Genomic DNA, 22,405 nt, shown 5'->3' on the forward strand with positions numbered 1-22,405 from the left:
GCTGATGTGGTTTCAAGCCACCAGGTCCGGAACTCAAACTTGTCTTCCATGTGGGAGTCCGGCGCCTTAACCACTATGCCACCTGCTGGCTCTGAGAAACATCTTCTTTTTAAGCAGTAGAGAACATTAATTTCTTCATGGTGTTGGTACTGCATATTGGAGATAGATGTGAATTCTAGAGGTTCAACAAATAAGAATCATATATCCAGCTGTTTGGCCACAAGGGTTTTAAGTATTGTATTTTGTGAGTTTGCAGGGGTCGCTCTTTTAAGATCTTTAATAGCTTATTAGTCCTCACACTTCTGAGGAAGGTGGTCCTCTTTCATTTCACAGAAGAGAAAACTGGGGCATGTTTGCCCAGTGTCAAATGGCTAGTGCATGGAGTAGAAGTGTGAGCTCCGAAATTCTAGCTTCATAGCTTCTGCCCTTAACCACTGTGCTTTATGGAACTGTATACGTTCTATTAGTTGTTTCATCATTGGTATTAGTTCACCTTAGGAGTTCTTATGGGTCCTGGTTATAGTCATATTCTGTCACATGTTCTGTGGAGCAGTTTCGTCCCAAACCAGTTCCCATCCTGTACTTTCTTTTATTTTTTAAAAAATTATTTATTTAACTTTATTCATTCATTCATTTTTAATTTGACTACAGAGATACACACACAGACACACACACACACACACACACACACACAGAGAGAGAGAGAGAGAGAGAGAGAGAGAGAGAAAGAGAGAGAGAGAAGGTGAGAGAGCAAGCCACCAGGTCTAGGACTCGAACCGTATTCCCCCATGTGGGAGCACCCAGTGCCTTAACCACCACGCCACCTGCTGGTCCCCTCCATCCTGTACTTTCTGCATCAGAATCGTTAGGGATGATGCTAGGCCTTGTGTGTGTCTTAAAAAGTTCTATCAAGGTAGTGGATCAGGTGGGGGTTGAGAGAAATACCAAATAAAGAGTGGTTTAAAATGGTGGAAGCAAGGATCCTAATGATGATAACATAGCTGCCATTTTCTGAGTATTCACTTTTGTCAGACACTATGTCAAATATTTCATAAACAAATCATTTAAGTCTCATGATTATCTTTTGAGGTAGATATTTTTAATTCCCAGTTTCCAGATGAGTAAACAGGCTCAGTAAAATTACCCTATAGTAAGTTATAGTAGTGGAGCTGAGTTTTGATTCTTGGTGTCTGAGTCTGGACTCAGTGTTCTCGATTCCCATTTCTGAGTAGGGGAAGGTATACATGATGTAATTCTTGGTAGTTCTCAGAGCTGTGGTTTTCAGAAGTTTTAAAAACTATGCCCCCCCTCCACATGCTCTAATACCCTTTGTGGGTTACAGTTCTGCAAAGGGGCCTAAAATTATTATTAAAATTTTATGGAAGCATAATTACAGTAAAATGCAGAGTTTTTATAAATGTATGCACTCATGTAACAAGAGAACACTTTTTATTTTTCATTTATTTATTTAAATTTGAGGAACAGAGTGAGAGAGAGAGAGAGAGAAAGCCACCAGCAGGTCTGAGACTTGAACCATGGTTGGCTATGTGGGAGTCCAGCACCCTTAACCACCATGCCCGCTGCTGACCCCAAGAGCACACGTTTTTATCAAGGGCCCTACATGTGCAGTGATATGCACGAGGAGTGGGAACCCTAGGACCTGAGCCCTTCACTGCAATGGTGGGGAGTGGTAAGCTGTTTCTTTGATGACTCTTAAGCATGTTGAAGCATGCCAGGGAGATCTTTGGGACTTGCTGATTTTGGACTCATGCTAATCATGGAGTATCCTTAATCTTCATTAGTCTAGAAAATAAAGCTTTTGTTTGTAGCCTGACAGGACCACCTTAGGAAATGGATTACTTTTCCTTGGCTTGGGGGTGGGAGGAGCATTAGTGTTCAGAGAATGGAACTTGTATGGAGGCCTTATGAAACTGCCCTTTACTGGGCTCGTCACTTCAGCATCTGTTAGGGAGTTAGAAAGAGCTGCCCACTAGAAGAAGCACAGGAAAAGTCAGAGTCCTGTAACTTAGTTGGTTATTATTATTTTTTTTTGAGAGGTTTTTGCGATAGGGCGCGTGCGCTGGCCAGAAAGACAGAGGGACCGAAAGTGAGAAATCACCCCCTGGGGGGATGGCCATGCCGCAACCCCTTCTCTTACATTCTCCTCTTGGGATCCTGGGCACGCACGCACATGTGCCCGGCGTGAGTTTAAGCCCCCGGGTCCGGGATTCTAACTGCGCTCGACTACATGGGAGTCCAGCAACATAGCCATTACGCTAACTGCTGGTCCCTAACTTAGTTTATTTTTGAGAGAGAGGTTGGGAGCAGTTTTTATACTGTGTTATAAGCCAGGGGGCACATATGCTTGCCTGAGGGAAGCACCTCTGCGATACCCCCAGTAGGCATGATCATGCCATAATCTTTTCTCCATTCCTCCCTCCCATTGGGATTTTGGGCACCCAGTGTTTTTCAGGCCGGTGGAGCTGAGACTCATACCACATGGTTGGCCATATGGGATCCAGCTCCTTTAACCATTAGGCCATGGGACTGGCCCAAAAGAAGATGTTTTTAACCTACTTACTACTTTATCCACTTTAAATGAAACCAAAGTAAATGTGTCCCCCTCATCTTGGGTGTATAACAAATACAAAGTAGGGCCTAAAAATAAGTCAGTTACACAGTTGTGGAGAGTGTCACAGTGTATCCAGTATATTATTTTAGGGGCCATATATGTGATTCATGCATCTGGATGTGTGATTTTTTTTTTTTTTCTTTGGTGTTGAGATCCTGCCCTCTATTTATCTGGGGAGACTATAAACAAGAGATGTATGCTGTTAAAAAAATATTTTGCTTGGAAAAAAAAAGAAAAGAATAAAGAAAAAATATTTTGAACACATGTCAAAGGAGAGAGAAGGAATGAAGTGATAGATTATAGGCAGGAGAGGACCTTTATCAGGATGTGAAAGAATGGCTTTTTTTTTTTTTTTAAAGGTTTTTGCTATAGGGTGCCAGAGAGAAAGAGACAGAGACAGAAAGTGAGAAATCCCCTCCACCCCCCTGCCCCATGAGGATGGCCGTGTCACAGTCCCTTATCCTGCCATTTTGGGCATGCATGCGCATGCACCCAGCATGATTTTCAAACCACCAGTCCAGGACTCAAACTGTGGTTGGCTGTGTAGGAAACCAGCACCTCAATCACCATGCCTCCTGCTGGTCCCATCTATGTTTTTAATAGTTTTGTATAGTTACATTTCCTGAATATACAGTTTATTATTGAATCTGCTGATTTTATAATACAGTGTTTTTTAAGTACCTAGACCCTGATTATAAAACTATTTTGGGAATAAAAATAATAAAGTGTATGTATATTTCTTTAAATTTTGTGTTTTTAGATTTTTTGCTATGTGGTGCGTGTGCTTACCAGAGAGAGAGAGAGCGAGAGTGCATGAGAGTGAGGGTGAGCAATCACCCCCAGGGGAATGACCACGCCACAATCCCTTATCTCCATTCTCTCAGCTTCTTGGGCACACACACATGCATATATGCCCAGTGTGATTTTTCAAGCCACTGGGTCAGGACTCCAACTTTGAAGACAGTCATGTGGGATCCAGTGCCTTAACTCCATGCCACCTGCTGGTCCCCTTCAACTTTTCTTTTTAAGGTTTATTTACTTAGTTCTTCCATGAGTGAGAGAGAAAGACAGAGATAGCACCCCCAACAGTTTCTTAACACCACAATCCACTTCCATTTTCAGCCCTCCGTGGATCAGGGCTATCTGTGCCCATAGAGGTTTCCAGACCCAAACCTGGAACCTTCCACTGGGGGTCAGCCTTAGTGTTGTATTTTACCTCTGGCCACTGTCCAGCCTCAAAACTGCATTTTAATTTTATTATTTTTTAAAAAAGGTTTTTGCCATAGGGCATGTGTGCTCACCGAAGAGAGGTACAGTGAGAGGGAAAGTGAGAAATCACCCTCCCGCCCCAGGGAGGATGGCCATGTCACAATCCCTTCTCCATTCTCCTGGGATTTTGGGCATGCATGCACATGTACTTGGTGTGATTTTCAAGCTGCCAGGTCCAGGATTTGAACCGCGGTTGGCCATGAGGGAGTCCAGCACCATACCACTATGCTCCTGCTGGCCCCATGAAACTGCATTTTAATTAATTAATTATTTTTTAAATTGATCTAACACTCGTCTTCCTGTGCTCCTAGGTTTGTACTAAACTTGTTAAAAGGGCTCAGGAAATGTGAGTGGGAGTTCTACTTCTACCTTTTCTTGACCTAGTGCTCTTTTGCACCTTTCCATTTTTTAAAAAAGGTTATTTTATTTAACTTTATTTATTTACTTATTTACTTATTTTTTAATTTGACCAGAGAAGGACAGAGTGGGAGGGGAGAGAGGGAGAGAAAGCAGGCAGCCAGGTCCAGAGTTTGAACCATGGTTGGCCGTATGGGATTCCAGCGCCCTTAGTTAACTACTACACCATCTGCTGGCCCCACATATCAATTTCTTAATCTGTAAAGTGGTATGATTACAGTATGAAACTGTGCTTAACTTTATATGGCTATTGTAGACGTTAAATTGTTCATTGAGTAAAATGCTCAGTATGATGTGTGGTTGTTAATAGATGATCACATAAAACGTAGTAGTCATTTACTAATGTTTCAGCCTTTTTAGCTAAGGAAATAGGAGTAAGGCTGATTCGCCTCTTTTTTTTTCCATTTTCGAGAGGTTTTTGCTATAGAGGTTTTTGCTATAGGGCATGTGCTCTTGCTGGAAAGAGAGAGAGACACAGAGATAGAAAGCGAGAAGTCACTCCCCAGAGGGGATGGTCACACCACAATCCCTTCTCCTCTTGGGATCTTGGGCATGCATGCATATGCGCCCGGCATTAGTTTAAGCCACCAGGTCCAGGACTCGAACCACAGTCGACTACATGGGAGTTCAGCGACATAGCCATTACGCTAACTGCTGGTCCCACGGCTGATTTGCTTTAAGCATTAGGACATCTTACTTTGCTTTTAGTTGTGTCCAGACCTTGTAATCCTATCCATGTGATGTGTTTTATTGGTAGAACTGCCTGTCTCCCTCTATGTTGTCTACAAGGTTAGCCTCATTTTAATTTGATGGTTAAAAAATGGCTGCCAGCAGGGACATATGAGTTTGGTTTCTGTGCTTCCTTTATTATCTCTAGCACCGTTGCTTTCTTTTTTTTTTCTTTCTTTTGGAGGTTTTTGCTATAGGACGCATACACTCACCAGAAAGACAGAGACCGAGACAAAGAAAGAGAGAAATCACTCCCCAGGGGGGATGGCCACCGGCAGTCCCTTCTCTTCCATTCTCCTCTCGGGATCTTGGGCATGCATGCACGCACACGTGCCTGGCATGAGTTTAAGCCACTGGGTCTGGGACTTGAACCGTGGTCGACTACATGGGAGTCCAGTGACATAGCCATTATGCCAACTGCTGGTCCTAACACCATTGCTTTCTTAAAAGGGACTATTCTTTTCCCCCTAGGTGCCAGTGACAGTCTTTCTATGACTCCAGTGGGCAGGGTTGGGTTAGGCTCATCACTTAAAATGGTATTTCTGCTGGTGTAAAAAAAATAAAAGAAACCAAAACAAAACAGGGTTGTCTCTGGGACTGAGATGGAGTGGGTGCTTGGAGGTCAACCAGCATTCTCTTTGAAACTGCATTGATTTTGTTAATTTAGGGAGGATTGACTTTAAAAAAAATTTTTTATTTTAAAAGGGGAGAGGTTTTTGCTATAGTGCACTCGCTGGAAAGACTGAGACAGAGAGACAGAAAGTTAGAAATCACCCACCTGGGGGGGATGGCTATGCCACAATCCCTTCTCCTCCATTCTCCTCTTGGGCATGCATGCGCGCACACACCCAGCATAAATTTAAGCCACTGGGTCTGGGACTCGAACCACAGTCGACTACATGGAAGTCCAACGACATAGCCATTACGCCAGTTGCTAGTCCTGGGAGGATTAATATTTTAATAATATTTATTTTATTTTTTTTCCTTTTTTTTGAGACGTTTTTGCTATAGGGTGTGTGCGCTCGCCAGACAGAGACAGAGACAGAGAGACAGAAATCGAGAAATCACCCCCCGGGGGGGGTGGCTATGCCACAATCCCTTCTCCATTCTTTTCTCAGGATCTTGGGTACGCATGCACACACGCCTGGCGTGAGTTTAAGCCACCGGGTCCAGTACTCGAACCGTGGTTGACTACGTGGGAGTCCAGCGACATAGCCATTATGCTAACTGCTGGTCCCCCAATAATATTTAATTTTTCAGTCTGGAACAGAATGTATCCTCCCACTGGTATGCCTTTCAGTACCATTTTAGTAGTGATCATATACATTAAGAACTCAGTTTATTTGTAAATATTTTATGGCTTTTGTTACTCTGTGGCACAAGGTTTTTTCAAAGAATTATTTTATTTAACTTTATTTATTTATTTAAATTTGACCAGAGAAGGACAGAGAGAGAGAAAGCAAGCCACCAGGTTCGGGACCTGAACTGCAGTCAGCCATCTAGGAGTCCAGTGCCCTTAACTACCATGCCACCTGCTGCCCCCAAACCCCTGAATACCTTTAAAATGAAATTGAAAAATTGTTTTCTTTAATTGATTCTCTGAGAGTTTATGTTTTCGAATCTGTTGAGATAATTTTTTTTTCTCTTTTAGTGCTTATGTAGCAAGCCTCATGAATTGGAATTTCTAATGTAAAAGCCATCTTTACATCCCTAAGAAGAATCCCTGTTGGTCATAGTTTATTATTCTTACAGTTGGATTCCATTATTTAATAATTTAGTAGTTTTGCATTTGTGTTGTGTGATGCTTTTTCTTGGGTTCTCCTGTAGTTTCTTTTTTTGTTAAAGAATTCTATTTTTATTTAATTTTATTTACTCATTCATTTATTTTTTAAATTTGACCAGATACACACACACACACACACACACACACACACACAGAAAGCAAGCCACCACGTCCGGGACTTGAACTCTGGTCAGCCATGTGGGAGTGTCCAGCACCTTAACCACCACGCCAACTGCTGGTCCCCCTCCTGTAGTTTTTTTTATTTACATGAGGTTATACTAGTAGAACCACTTGGGAAGCTATCTAGATACTTCTGTGTTAAATTTTTTGGCAGCCATTAGAGTCTGGAGCTTTTTCTTAATTTTTTTTTGGTGGTAGATATTTAACCTCCTTTTTAAAAAATGTAGTGCTTTTGATTTCCATACATTTTACTCCATTTTCTCTCTCTTCTTTTTAAATTGCGTGTGCCGGCCAGAGAGGTAGGAGGCACCATCCAGTGGGGATAACTGCAGTACCTTCTCCACCTCTCCATCGTATTGGGATTTGGGGCATGCACGCACTGGTGCCTGGCATGTTTTCCAAAATGGTAGGACCAGGATTTGGACTTCAGTGGCCATGTGGGATCTAGCTTTCTTAACCACTAGGCCACAGGATTGGCTTTCTACTCGTTCTGAGCTACTTTTTATGCTTATATATTTTTTCTAGCTAATCTTCTGTTTAGTGTTTTTAATTTTTTTTTTTTTTGGAGAGGTTTTTGCTGTAGGGCGCTTGCGCTTGCCAGAGAGACAGAGAGAGACAGAGAGACAGAAAGTGAGAAATCACGCTCCATGGGGATGGCCACGCTGCAGTCCCATTTCCTCCTCTAGGGATCATGTGCTCGCACGCACACAAGCCCGGCGTGAGTTTAAGCCACTGGGTCCAGGACTCGAACCGCGGTCGACTACATGGGAGTCCAGCGACGTAGCCATTATGCTAATTGCTGGTCCCAAGTCTCCTTCTTCAGTCTCCCAGCTAGCCAGTACATACACAGAACTACATGCCTGGTGTATTCAGATTGGCCCAGAAACTAAGCCTGGACCTGGGCCCTTTGTTTGGCTTCCAGCTTCCCAGGAAGATCTGCTACCTGTGTGCTATCACAGTAGGGCCCTGGTTTATATATTTGTTTAAAGAACAGCTAGTGTCCATTTCAGTGACCATTTTATTTTATTTTATTTTATCTTTTTAAGAGAGGTTTTTGCTATAGGGTGTGCGTGCTCGCCAGAGAGACAGAGAGACAGAAAGCTAGAAAATGCAGCAATCCCTTCTCCATTCTCCTCTTGGGATCTTGGGCACGTATATATACGTGCCTTGCATGAATTTAAGCTACCGGGTCCAGGACTTGAACCACAGTCTACTACATGAGAGTCCAGCGACGTAGCCATTATGCAATCTGCTGATCCCTTCATTCGTTTTATTAATCTGTCCTGCTGAGGCTTTGTTCACACTGATGGTGTTTTTCTAGTTTCATTTACATCTCATTTTTATCTTTAGTTATTTGTATCTGTGAAGTTTATGTTGATCCAATCTATTCAAGTAATTTTTTGGGAATGATTCTATTTTAGGGGGAACATATTAACTCTTTAGTCTGTAGACATCTTTTATTTTATTTATTTATTTTAACTTTTTTTTTTTTTAAGAATTATTTTTATTTAACTTTGTTTTAATTTGACCAGAGAGTGACAAAGTGAGGGGGAAGGAGGAAGCAAGCCGCCAAGTCTAGGACTCGAACTGCAGTTAGCCATGTGGAAGTTCAGTGCCCTGAACCACCGCATCACTTGCCGGCCCCAACACCTTTTAATTTTAAGATCAGGTTTAGAAAGAAATTGACCACTGGAGCTTGTGTTATGAAGGGCTGAGAATTTCTTCTATCTCTAGTTGAGTTGTCAGCATTTCATCTTTCAGCTTATAAGGATGACAACGTTCATTTTTAATCTTTGTTTTTCAGACTTGAGACTTAACAGTAGTCATTTTGTTATATTCTTAGTATTTCATAGTGCAGTTTGTGATTATCTGAATTGAAAGGTTTGATTGGCTCAATACTTTGATATTTTTCTTTTGGATTTTTCTTAGTCTTTTTTTTTTAAAGCTGTACTTCCGAGTCAGATAGAATCATACTTCTTACATCCTTTGGGAACCCTAAGGTATGAAGTAAGTTGCTGATAGGATAAGTATAAATTGAAATTTTAGAAAAAAGCTGTTCTGACTTCTGTTTCTTCCCCCTTTAGTTTTTCCATGGTTTGGCTTGGATATTGGTGGAACCCTGGTCAAGCTAGTTTACTTTGAGCCCAAAGACATCACTGCTGAAGAAGAAGAAGAAGAAGTGGAAAGTCTTAAAAGCATCCGGAAGTATCTGACCTCCAATGTGGCTTATGGGTCCACGGGCATTCGGGACGTACACCTCGAGCTGAAGGACCTGACTCTGTGTGGACGCAAAGGCAATCTGCACTTTATACGCTTTCCCACTCATGACATGCCTGCTTTTATTCAAATGGGCAGAGATAAAAACTTCTCGAGTCTCCACACTGTCTTTTGTGCCACTGGAGGTGGAGCGTACAAATTTGAGCAGGATTTTCTCACAGTATGCATTTTTTAGCTTATATACAATTTATGGTAATTTGATTGTTAAAAATAATACCCATAGCAAGTGTGGAATCCTTTCCATCTCTAATGGAACTTGAATTTTCTTGAGTTAAATGAAGTATAAAGTAGTAATAGTCAGGAGTTTGCCAACCAGAGATTGTTTTTTTTGAGAGTTTTTTTTCCTTTGCTGTAGGGTGCGTGCGCTCATCAGAAAGACAGAGAGACAGAGAGATAGAAAGCGAGAAATCAGCCCCTGGGGGCATGGCCATGCCACAGTCCCTTCTCCTCTGGGGATCTTGGGCACACACACGCACCTGGCGTGAATTTAAGCCACCAGGTCCAGGACTCAAACTGCGGTCGGCTACATGGGAGTTCAGCGACATAGCCATTACGCCAACTGCTGGTCCTCCAACCAGAGATTGTTGAATGGTGTATTTTTTGTGCAGTTCATATGCATTGATGAAAATCCAGAACTACTAAAAAGCATGGCATTTTTATTGTTCCTTTAGTATGGAAAAATTACTGAATCTGTGATAAATAGAGTAAGGAACAACCTATGAGAAACAACATTTAATCTTAAATGAAAGTTGAAAAAAAATTTTAAATTATTTATGTCATAAAATTTTTTCAAATTTTACCTACCACTAAATTTCTCGTTTTCTGGCATGTTGACTAATTCAAAAAAATAAGTGGCATTTTCAGGTCTCAGAGCTAGTCTGAGATGGTTGACACCAGAATCCTGCCCCTGAACACCTGTGGTGTGTTCTTTCTACACCTGTTAACAGGAATCTCTCAACCACTTCTGGCTCCTGGGGGGTGTGCCACAGGCACTTGATTTTGCTTTCATTCAGTGAATTCTGTGAGTAAGGCCTCCAGGCTGTGTTCTTTAGGGTGACTCTGGGGGTAGGTGGGAGAATTGACAGGTCATCAATTGGCTGAGACCTTGACCTTCATGGTGTAATACAGATTTAGAATGTCTTCGGTAACCATGTTTTTTATGCCACCAAATGAAATTCTTAGTTAAAAAGAGATTTTTTTTTTTTTTTTTAATTTTAAAGAGAAACAGATAGGCGGGTATTTTGCCATGGTCCACCCTATTTTCAGCTGGCAGGTATCATGGGCACGCTCTGCCTAGCATGCACAAAGTCTTTGGGTGTGAACCTGGAACCTTTCCCATGGGTCAGCCTCACAGAACATTGCATTACTACTGCAGCACTGGCCAGCCCCATTCCAAAGGAGATTCTGCCTTCCTTAGCTGTTATTTTTATCTCCACCCCCTTGTCCTTGTATAGCTTGTGACCTTGTCATCTTTGTCCTCTGTCTCCTGACTTCTGTCTATAATTGGCCGTACTAATCATGACAGAATTGACATGTATCATACCTTACATTCTTTGCTTGAATTTTTCTTGGTTGTTGGTTTTCAGTGAGTCCTTTACCACTTATAATGAGGAGGTACCAGGAGGGGAGACGTTTCCCTTTTTACGGAAGCTTCATGGTGGCCTCTGGATCATAACTGATAGGTAGAGGAGAAAACCTCGATTTCTGGGACCCTGGAGAGGTGCTTTTTGGACCATATTTGCAAACAGTCCAGGCTGTTAACAGAGGTTCATTGTTATGTAGTTATCCAAGGAGAGGTGCAAAGTGGATTTTTTCCTTAGGAATTAGTTCTTAAGCTATTCGGGCTTCTCATTTGTGTGAGCTAGTGCTACCCTAAAATATTATGTGAAAGTTGGGACTGGCAGGTAGTGTGGTGGTTAACGTGGCTGGACTCCCACATGGCTGACCATGGTTCAAGTCCCGGATCTGGCAGCTTTCTTTCTCACTTTCCTTCTCTCTCTGGTCAACTTCAAAAAAATAAAATAATGACAATTAATAGAATTAAATAAAATAACTTTTAAAAAAGTAAATTATGTGGGAACCAGCAGTTGGCGTAATGGCTATGTTGCTGGACTCCCATGTAGTCGACTGCGGTTCGAGTCCTGGACCCGGTGGCTTAGAACTCACGCTGGGTGCATGTGCGTGCGTGCCCGAGATCCCGAGAGGAGAATGGAGGAGAAGGGATTGCGGCGTGACCATCCCCCCTTGGGGGTGATTTCTCGCTTTCTGTCTCTCTGTCTCTCTCTGTCTGTCTGGCGAGCGCATGCGTCCTATAGCGAAAACCTCTCAAAAAAAAAAATTATGTGAAAGTAAAATGCCTCTCAAGTTCTGTTTGTGCATTAGGAGTGAATAATATTTAATGAAACAGTAAGATACATATATATATATTTAGATTTTTTACCATAGAGTGCGTGAACTTGCTGGTGAGACAGAGAGAGGGAATATGAGAAATCACCCCCTGGGAGGAAGGCCAGGCTGTAATCCCCTCTTCTCCATTCTCTTTAAATCACCCTCTGGGGGGAAGGCCAGGCTGCAATCCCCTCTCCTCCATTCTCTTTTCAAGATTTGGGCATACACACACACACACACACACACACACACACACACACGCCTGGTGTGTTTTTCACATCAGGTTCGGGACTCAGACTGTGGCCTCCAGAGTGAGAATTTTTTTTTGTTATTGTTGTTGAGATTATTGCTAATGGTACATGTGCTTGTCAGAGAGACAGAAAGCAAGAAATCACCCCCCAGGGGTGATGGCCACACCGCAGTCCCTTCTCCATTCTCTTTTGTGGGCATGCATGCACATGCACCTGGTGTGAGTTTTAAGCCTCTGGATCTGAGATTTGAACCACTGATGGCCATGTGGGAGTTCAGTGATGTAACCATTACACCATCCACTGGTCCCAAAATATGTATTTTTTTAATATTGAGTTTAACTTGTCAATTAAAAAAAAAGATACATTTATTTTAAATTTTATTTGTTATTATTATTACTCAATTTTGACCAGAGAGAGAGAGGCAGAGAGAAAGGGAGAATGAGAAGGCAAGCCGCCAGGTTCGGGACTTGGACCATGGTCGGCCATGTGGAGTCCAGTGTCCCAACCACCATACCACCTCCTGGCCCTTACCCCGTTTTCTTTTAAAACAGGAATTAAGATTCTCCTGTTCTGAATTTGCTTGTTGGTCTGTGCCTACATTCTGAATAACTTGTGTTAGTAAAATTACCTATGAATCCAATTATTTAAACATATCAGTTCATCTGGATTCATCAGACATAATAACACAGCAGGACATTTTAGGATAATATGAATTATTGAAAGGATAAAAGGGGAAACTGCTTTGACATATAATGTCAGAAAACTACTTGGATTCCAGTAGACCAGCAGTGTAGAATGATTTGGCTTGGAAATGAAAATGCTGGCAATTTGAGATGGCAAGTGTTAGGAAGTAGCTTGACAGCTTGGATTATCTTGGCATGAGGGTGTGGCCAGATGAAGTAAAGAGAGCATGAATACCTATGGATTTGTTTTCAGAGGAGTAACTTAATATCCTTAATTAGGAATTAATTTAATTAAGGATTAAGATAAAGTTACCTATCAACTTCTCCATCTCCTCCAGTGGATCAGAATAAGTTGAGTGTAAATGTAATCAAATGGGAATTGAATTAAAAGGGAAGAATTTGTAGAGCTAAATTAGACTATAAATAGAAACAGGTGTTTTAGGGGGTTGAGACATCTTTACGTTGTCATTTGTAGTGAGTATATATGCTTGTAAACATTCAAACAGGTTGGGAGTTAATGGAGTCTTTTTTTTTGAGAGGTTTTTCGCTATAGGGTGCGTGCGCTTGCCAGACAGACAGAGAGAGACAGAGAGACAGAAAGTGAGAAATCACCCCCCAGGGGGGATGGTCACGCCGCAATCCCTTCTCCTCCATTTTCCTCTCGGAATCTTGGGCATGCATGCACATGCGCTCGGCGTGAGTTTTAAGCCACCGGGTCCGGGATATGAACTGCGGTCGACTACGTGGGAGTCCAGCGACATAGCCATTACGCTAACTGCTGGTTCCCAATGGAGTCTTGATGTAGAAGTCTGTATCATGTCTCTGAAGTCATCACTGTTAAAAGGTCATGTATAAGGGTCAGTAGGTAGTGTGGTTAAGGTGCTGGGTTCCCACGTGGATGAGCGCAGTTTGAGCCTCGGACCTCGTGGATTGAAAATCATGCCGGGCCTATGTGCATGTGTGCCCAAAAATCACAGGAGGAGAATGGAGAACAAGGGATTGTGACATGACCATCACTCCTAGGGGGTGATTTCTCACTTTTCCTCTGTCTGTCTTGCGAGTGCACACACCCTATGGCAAAAACCTAGCATAAATATAAAGTCGTGTGTGTATTGTCCGATTTTCTGTGTGTGGCTGTAGAAGACGTACATGTGCATATACACATAGTTTTATTGATTGATTGATTCAGAGGTTTTTGCTGTAGAGTACGTGTGCTCACCAGAAGGACAGAGACAGAAAGCGAGACATCACCCCCCAGAGGCTACACCACAGTCCCTTCTCCTCCATTCTCCTCTCGGGATCTTGGACACGTGCGCGGTGTGTGGTTAAGCCACTGGGTCTGGGACTTGAACCGCAGTCTACTACATGGGAGTCCAGCGACATAGCCATTACGCCATCTGCTGGTCCCAAACATAGTTTTAAATAGGTAAATTGGGGGCCATTTGGTGACATGGTGGTTAAGGCAGCCAGATCCCACATGCCTCATTGTGAGGTTTGAGTCCTGGACCTAGTGCTTGAAAAATACACCAGGGACTTGTGCTTGTGTGCCCAGAAACCCAAGAGGAGATGGAGGAGAGGGGTTAAAGGGTTTGTAGCATAGTCATTTCTTCTGGTCTGTGATTCCTCTCTCCTCTCCCCTTACCCTCATCCTCCCTCCTTCTCTCTGGTGAGCACATATGCCCTATAACAAAACTACAAAGTATATGGGAACCAGCAGTTAGCGTAATGGCTATGTCGCTGGACTCCCACGTAGTCGACCGCGGTTCGTGTCCCGGACCCAGTGGCTTAAAACTCATGCCGGGCGCGTGTGCGTGTGTGCCCAAGATCCCAAGAGGAGAATGGAGGAGAAGGGATTGCGGCGTGACCATCCCCCCTGGGGGGTGATTTTTCACTTTCTGTCTCTCTGTCTCTCTCTGTCTGTCTGGTGAGCGCATGTGCCCTATAGCGAAAAAAACCTCTCCAAAAAAAAAAAAAACTACAAAGTATATGTATGATTATATTTCTTTATTTTTAGTTATACAGTGTTCCATAATTTGAATAATAATTGTTTTATTAATGCTTAAAATAGAATTAAGTTAATAAAAAGTTTAAATTTTGACACTGTTAACTTCCCTCACCTCTACTACTATACCCAGCAGGCTGTAACCAACTTAAATAGTGAAAAATCTTACTTTCTAACTGAAGATTTCCAAGCTTTTGGCTTCCGGTTGTTAAATAAAAAAGCATGGCCTCTTTTGATGCTGTTCCATAGACTTGAAGATGGTCTTTTTAGGAGGCAGATGTCGAGTCTTTGTGGGTCCTGCCATATGTCACCAGGTGCTTTCTGGCAGGGCTGTGGCCTTAGCTGTGCACCTGCCTCGTTGTTCCTGTGAGTAGAGATCATGTCTGCCTGACAGGTTGATACACGCTCTTATGGTTTTGGCACACTTGTGCAGTTTCTGTAGTGGTTTGTGAATAGAGTGCATTTGGGTCTATGGAGTAGGGTCTGTCTTAGCAGTCCATCCCAGTGTTCATTGGTCCCAAATCTGTTCTGTGAAGCATGCACAAATAATACACACCCATGATCACGCTTTTATGATTTGTTCATTGTGGAGGGGGTGTTTACTAAATAGAATTTTACTTCTGTTAACTTGTTAAAAAGTCTGAATATATTCTTATTTCATTACAGATAGGTGATCTTCAGCTTTGCAAACTGGATGAACTAGATTGCTTAATCAAAGGAATTTTATACATTGACTCAGTTGGATTCAATGGGCGGTCACAGTGCTATTATTTTGAAAATCCTGCTGATTCTGAAAAATGTCAGAAGTTGCCATTTGATTTGAAAAATCCATACCCTCTGCTTCTGGTGAACATTGGCTCGGGGGTTAGTATCTTAGCAGTATATTCCAAAGATAATTACAAGCGAGTCACAGGTACCAGGTAAGTCTTTTATATAAAAGTCCTTTTTTTTTTTTTTAAGTTTGTTTATTTCTAAGTGAAAGAGAGGTGGAAGGAAGAAAAAAGAGAGGGAGAGGCAGACAGGCATTCATGACAGGGTCTTCACACCATGATGTACCCATAAGCCTTCACCCTGCAGCCAGTTAGGACTGTGGCCTCGCCTGGCATGTTGAGATAGACCCAGGACGACCCTAGAATCTTCTCATATGGTCTTTAGCGTTGTACAGTAGCACCCATACTGTCTGGACCATTGTGACTGGGCTTGCGTTTTTTTTTTTTTTGGAGAGATTTTTGCTGTAGGGTGCAAGTGCTCTCTGGAGAAACAGAGAGACAGGGATAGAAAGCAAAAAGTCACTCTCCGGGGGGATGGCCACATTACAATTCCTTCTCCTCCATTCTCTTCTTGGAATCTTGGGCACACACACACACAGTTGCGCCTGGTGTGAGTTTTAAGTCATGTCAGGACTTGAACCGCAGTTGACTATGTGAGAGTCCAGTGGCGTAGCCATTATGCCATCTGCTGGTCTCTGGGCCTGTTTATTCCTAATTATAAGTTAACTGTGTTTTCAGATATTGTATATTGCTGCTCTTTCAAGAACTTGTTAAAATTACATGAAAGTGGGTCCAGCAGATGGCGTGGTAGTTAAAGGCACTAGATTCCCACGTGGTTGACTGCGGTTTGAGTTCCGGACCTGGTGGCTTGCTTTTTCACTTCCTCACTTTTCCTGTCCCGCTCTAGTCAAATTAAAATAAATAAATAAATAAAGTTAAAATAATTCTTAAAAAAAAAAAAGGAATGGTTTTAAAAATAATTATATGAAAGGTGTACGTTTCTCTGGGATAATGCAGAAGTTTTCTATTTGAAAATTATGATTTCGTGATCTGCTTTTCTTTAATCTCTGTTGCTCCAGATTTTATTACCATAGTTGTTTCATAAAACACTACATCAGCCAACTCACTGAACTCATAGTCCTTACTGTGGTATTGTTGATGGTGTGCATATACAGAGCAGCTCAGCTTACTAGGTAGCATTTGTAAGGAGAAGGTTCCAGCTTTGAAACCTGTATTAATTTTTTTTTAAAGAATTATTTAATTTTTTTATTCATTCATTTATTTTAATTTGACCAGAGAGAGACAGAGAGGGAAAGTGAGAAAGCAAGCCACCCGGTTCAGGACTTGAACCATAATCAACCATGTGGGAGTGAGTGGTGTCTTAACCTCTATGCCCCCTGCTGGCCTCCAAAACTTATATTAATTTTACACATACACTTATGACCAGGGCTGGTTTGAGATCTAGGAGCTGAAGTACTGTGTTGTGGTGGTTAAGGCAGCTGGATTCCACATGGCCTATTGCATGGTTCAAGTCCTGTACCCCATGGCTTGTAAAACATGCTGTGTGTTTGTGTATGTGCACATACAAAATTCTGAGAGGAGAAGGGGTTGAGATGTGGCCACCCCTCCCGCCCCAGGAGTGCTTTCTCTCCCTCCTTCCCTCCCTCTCTTGTGTCTCTACCTGGTGAGTGCACATCCCCTGTAGCATGCACACATGCGTGCATAAATAGGTAGGTAGGTAGGTAGGTAGATAGATAGTTAGATAGTTAGATAAATAGTTAAAAAAAGTGATTGAGTAGTCTGAAAGAGATGTAAGGAGAGAACACCTATGTTTCGTTTAAGGATCAGAATTCCCTTTAGGAAAAACAAGGATCCAGGGGTTAGGATATACAGATTTTAAACAAGTGTGTAAAGAATGAGATAATTTTGCAGGAGAAGACACATTAATGGAGGGGTCTGGTAGGATGGGGCCAGTGAACCAGGGTGACAAAGGTTCTCGGATGAGAATGTAAACTTGGAGAGGGAAGGGAAGGCAGTCCCAGCCTGATGCCAGGTGTGTTGGACTGATTTGTACCTGAGGCCCCTCTTACCCAGACTTCCCTTGGGAGGCAGAGAGGCAGGCCTTGCATTTTGCCACTTTGCTTGTTCACTTACATGAATAGATATGTCTCCAAGGTGGATGTCAGGCACCTTGGCTTTGTTTTTTTGCAGACTTGTTTCCTACTGGTGGCAGCTGTGTGAGTAGGTTTAGGCAAGAGTGGGTTGATAAATGAATGTGACTTTGGGTCCACAAACGTAACCTTCCTATTCCTACTTTTAAAAATTGTTGTTTTTAATCACAGTCTTGGAGGAGGAACTTTTTTTGGTCTCTTAGATAGATAGTTAGATAGTTAGATAAATAGTTAAAAAAAGTGATTGAGTAGTCTGAAAGAGATGTAAGGAGAGAACACCTATGTTTCGTTTAAGGATCAGAATTCCCTTTAGGAAAAACAAGGATCCAGGGGTTAGGATATACAGATTTTAAACAAGTGTGTAAAGAATGAGATAATTTTGCAGGAGAAGACACATTAATGGAGGGGTCTGGTAGGATGGGGCCAGTGAACCAGGGTGACAAAGGTTCTCGGATGAGAATGTAAACTTGGAGAGGGAAGGGAAGGCAGTCCCAGCCTGATGCCAGGTGTGTTGGACTGATTTGTACCTGAGGCCCCTCTTACCCAGACTTCCCTTGGGAGGCAGAGAGGCAGGCCTTGCATTTTGCCACTTTGCTTGTTCACTTACATGAATAGATATGTCTCCAAGGTGGATGTCAGGCACCTTGGCTTTGTTTTTTTGCAGACTTGTTTCCTACTGGTGGCAGCTGTGTGAGTAGGTTTAGGCAAGAGTGGGTTGATAAATGAATGTGACTTTGGGTCCACAAACGTAACCTTCCTATTCCTACTTTTAAAAATTGTTGTTTTTAATCACAGTCTTGGAGGAGGAACTTTTTTTGGTCTCTGCTGTCTTCTCACTGGCTGCAGCACTTTTGAAGAAGCTCTTGAAATGGCATCTCGTGGAGATAGTACTAAAGTGGATAAACTAGTGCGGGACATTTATGGAGGGGACTATGAGAGGTTTGGACTACCAGGCTGGGCTGTGGCTTCGAGGTAAGGACATGTGTGTTTTAAGAAATATAGGAAAAAATATCAAATATCAGGCATATCTTTTTTTTTTTCTTTTAAAGAGCTTTATTAAGATATAACTTATGTACTATCAAGCCACCTCTTTAAAGTGTACAATTTAGTGGTTTCTGGTATATTTATAGAGTGTGCAACTATCACCATAACTCAATTTCAGAACATTTTCATCCTTCTAGGAAGAAATCTACTAGCTACCGGTCCCCATCCTCCCTCTGCCCTATCCCTAGCTCCTGCCAAACACCTGCTACTTTCTAAGTCTATGGGCTTGCCCATTCTGAACATGTATCGGTGGTATAGACAGGATGAGGTCTTCTGTGACTGGATTCTTTTACTTAGCATGGTGTTGTAAGGTTAATCCACGTTGCAGCACAAATCGGTCCTTTACACCTTGTCACTGCCAAACAATACTAAATTTCTTGTATGGATATGCCACATTTTACCTATCCATTATCAGTTGGTGGGTATTTGAGTTGGTTCCACATTTTGGTTATCCTAAATACTGAGCATCTGTGTTTAAGTCTGGGTGGGCATGTATTTTTAATTCTCTTGGTTATATGCCTAGATGTGGAAAATTGCTAGACTGTGATTTTTGTCATAGGGCAGGTATACTCACCAGAGAGAGGGAAAAAGTGAGAAATCGAAGGTGGCCGTATTGCAGTCCCTTCTCCATTTTCCTCTTGGGATTTTGGGCATACATAAACACATGCCCTTGGGTCCAGGACTCAACTGCAGAGTTGGCCATGTGGGATCCAGTGCCTTAACCACCACACCACCTGCTGACCCTACGGCTGTATCATTTCATAATTTCAACAGTTTATGAGTTTAAATTTCTCCACATCCTGTCCAACACTTGTTATTGTCTCTTTTTGGTTTTAGCTATCTTAATAGACGTGAAATGATGCCTTATTGTGGTTTTCATTTGACTTTCCCTGATGGCTAATGATGAATATCTTTTAATGTGCCTCTTGGCCATTTGTCTAGCATCTTTAGAAAAATGTCTCTTCAAGTTTTTTGGTTATTTTTTAGTAGGATTATCTATTATTGAGTTAAAAGAGTTCATTATGTTTTCTGGATACAAATCCCTTATTACATACATAGTTTGCAAATATTTTCTCCCTTTTTTTGGTAAAGGTTTTTGCCTTAAGGGCACATGCGCTCTGGAACGAAAGAGACAGTGAGAAGGAAAGTGAGAAATCACCCCCACAGTGGAGGGGTGGTGGCACTGGCCACACCACACTCTCTTTTCCATTCTCCTCCCTTGGATCTTGGGCACATACACATATGTGCCCAGCCTGAGTTTGAAGCCACCGGGTTGGGGACTCGAACCATGACTGGCTTTGTGGGAGTCCAGCAATGTTAATCGCTACGCCATCTTCTGGCCCCTTTTCTTCCATATTTTTGAGTTATTTTTTCACTTTCTTGATGGTATCTTTTGCAGCATAGAAGTTTCTATTTTGATGAAGTTCATCTTTACCTTCTCTTTTATCACTTAGAAGTTACCTAATTTCACATCATGGAAATTTACTTTTCTATTTTCTTATAAGAGTTTTATACTTTCAGCTCTTATATCTAGGTCAATGCTCTTTTTGTTTTTAAAAAATAATTTTTTTTAAACTTTCTTTCTTCCTTTCTTATTTAATTTGACTAGAGAGTGACAGGGAGGGGGTGCTGAGAAAGCAAGCCACCAGGTCCAGGACTCGGACCACAGTTGGCCATGTGGGAATCCAGTGCCCTTAACCACCACGCCACCTGCCAGTCCCTATGCTATTTTTTTAAATGTTTATTTTATTTCATTTGTTGTTGTTATTTTTTAATTCACCAGAGAGAGACAGAAAGAGAGAGGAAACAGGACTTGAACTGCAGTCAGCCATGTGGGAGTCCAGTGCTTTAACCACCTTGCAACTTGCTGGCCCCAGGTCTATGCTATTTTAAGTAAATTTTTGTGTATGGTGTGAGATAGAGGTACAGATATATTTTGCATGTCTAGTTCTTGATGGTAGATGTTTGAGTTTATTTCTGGACTTTGAGTTGTATCTCATTGATTTGTGTATCTATCTATATACCAGTACCATACTGACTTGGTTTCTGTAACTGCATATTAAGTTTTTTTTTTTTTTTTTTTGGAGAGATTTTCACTGTAGGGCGCGTGCGCTCGCCAGACAGACAGAGAGAGACATAGAGACAGAAAGCGAGAAATCACCCCCCAGGGGGGATGGTCACGCCGCAATCCCTTCTCCTCCATTCTCCTCTCGGGATCTTGGGCACGCACGCACACGCGCCCGGTGTGAGTTTTAAGCCACTGGGTCCGGGACGTGAACCGCGGTCGACTACGTGGGAGTCCAGCGACATAGCCATTACGCTAACTGCTGGTTCCCACTGCATATTAAGTTTTAAAAAGTTTCTTTTTAGGGGCTGGCAGGTGGCATGGTGGTTAAGGCATTGGACTCCCATATGACCAACCATAGTTGAGTCCCGGACCTGGTGGCTAGCTTTTTCCACTTCCCTTTCTCTCACTCTTTCTCTTTCTGGTCAAATTAAAAAATAATAATAAAGTTTAATAGACAAATATTAAAAAAAATTAAGTTTATTCCATGAAAAAGAGAGAGAGATACAGCATCCTTGACAGTGTAATCCTGACAGTCTACCCCTAGCTTCAGGCTGGATTATAGGTAGAGGGGCACCCAGTACATCCAGGAAGGTTTCTGGAGGTAAACCTGGAACCTTCCCATGTGGGTCTGCATTGTAGAGCATCATGTTTTTTTTGAAGAGGTTTTTGCTATAAGGGCGCGTGTGCTCGCCAGACAGAGAGACAGAGAGACAGAAAGCGAGAAATCACCCCCCAGGGGGGATGGCCATGCCGCAATCCCTTCTCCTCCATTCTCCTCTCGGGATCTTGGGCATGCACACACACGCGCCCGGCATGAGTTTAAGCCACTGGGTCCGGGACGCGAACCGCGGTCGACTACGTGGGAGTCCAGCGACATAGCCATCACGCTAACTGCTGGTCCCTGTAGAGCATCATGTTTTATTACCGTGCCACCATCTGGCCCTATGTTAAGTTTTGAAATTAGAAACTGAGAGTTTTCTAGCATGTTCCTTTTCAGGATTGTTTTGGCTATTGAGGCCCTTAGAACTTCCATCCAAATTTTCTTTTCTTTTCTTTTTTTTTGAGTTATTTTTGTTATAGGGCCTCTGTGGTTTCTGGAAAGATGGAGAGACAGAAAGTGGGAAATCATCCCCTGTGGGGGATGGCCACACTGTGATCCATTTTCCTCCCTGGATCTTGGGCATGTGCACACGCACACCCAGCATGAGTTTCAGGCTGCTGGGTCCAGGACTTGAACTGCACTTGGCCATGTGGGAGTAGCGATGTAACCACTATGCCATCCGCTGGTCCGTGCATCTGAATTTTAGGAAAAGTTTGGCAATGTCTGCTAAAAGAGTGGGTTTGATGGGGATTGCATTGGAAATCGTTTTTTTAAATAACTATTTTATTTAGCATTATTATTATTATATTATTTAGTTTGACAAGAGAAAGACGGGGTGTGGGGAGAAAAAGCAAGCCGACAGGTCTGGGACTCAAACTGTGGTCAGTCATGTGAGAGTCCAGCACCTTTAACCACCATACCGCTTGCCGGCTACATCATTGGAAATCTTACAGCCAACTAGGGGTTTATTCCAATACTAATCCTGTCAGTTCTTCTGATCTAAGACAGAATGTTTTTCCATTTATTGAAATGTATGTTTTCTTTGAACAGTAGCTTGTAGATTTGAGTGTACAAGTGTTACTACTATTTTTTAAATAATTATTTAAGTTTATTTATTTATTCATTTATATTTAATTTGAC

At 42.2% G+C, this 22,405-nt stretch overlaps 1 protein-coding gene across 1 annotated transcript in view; it reads left to right on the forward strand.

Annotated features, from left to right (window-relative positions):
- Positions 1 to 22,405, forward strand: part of PANK2 (pantothenate kinase 2) — a gene marked incomplete at its 5' end in the record, with an annotated part of 34,018 nt that overhangs the window by 1,811 nt on the left and 9,802 nt on the right. The window contains 3 exon segments of the mRNA XM_014582293.1: positions 9,095 to 9,447; positions 15,278 to 15,531; positions 18,348 to 18,524. Of these exon segments, the coding sequence (XP_014437779.1) occupies positions 9,095 to 9,447; positions 15,278 to 15,531; positions 18,348 to 18,524 (784 nt within the window).

Source organism: Tupaia chinensis, unplaced genomic scaffold, assembly GCF_000334495.1.
Source record: "Tupaia chinensis unplaced genomic scaffold, TupChi_1.0 Scaffold143574_1, whole genome shotgun sequence".
Lineage (NCBI taxonomy): Eukaryota > Metazoa > Chordata > Mammalia > Scandentia > Tupaiidae > Tupaia > Tupaia belangeri.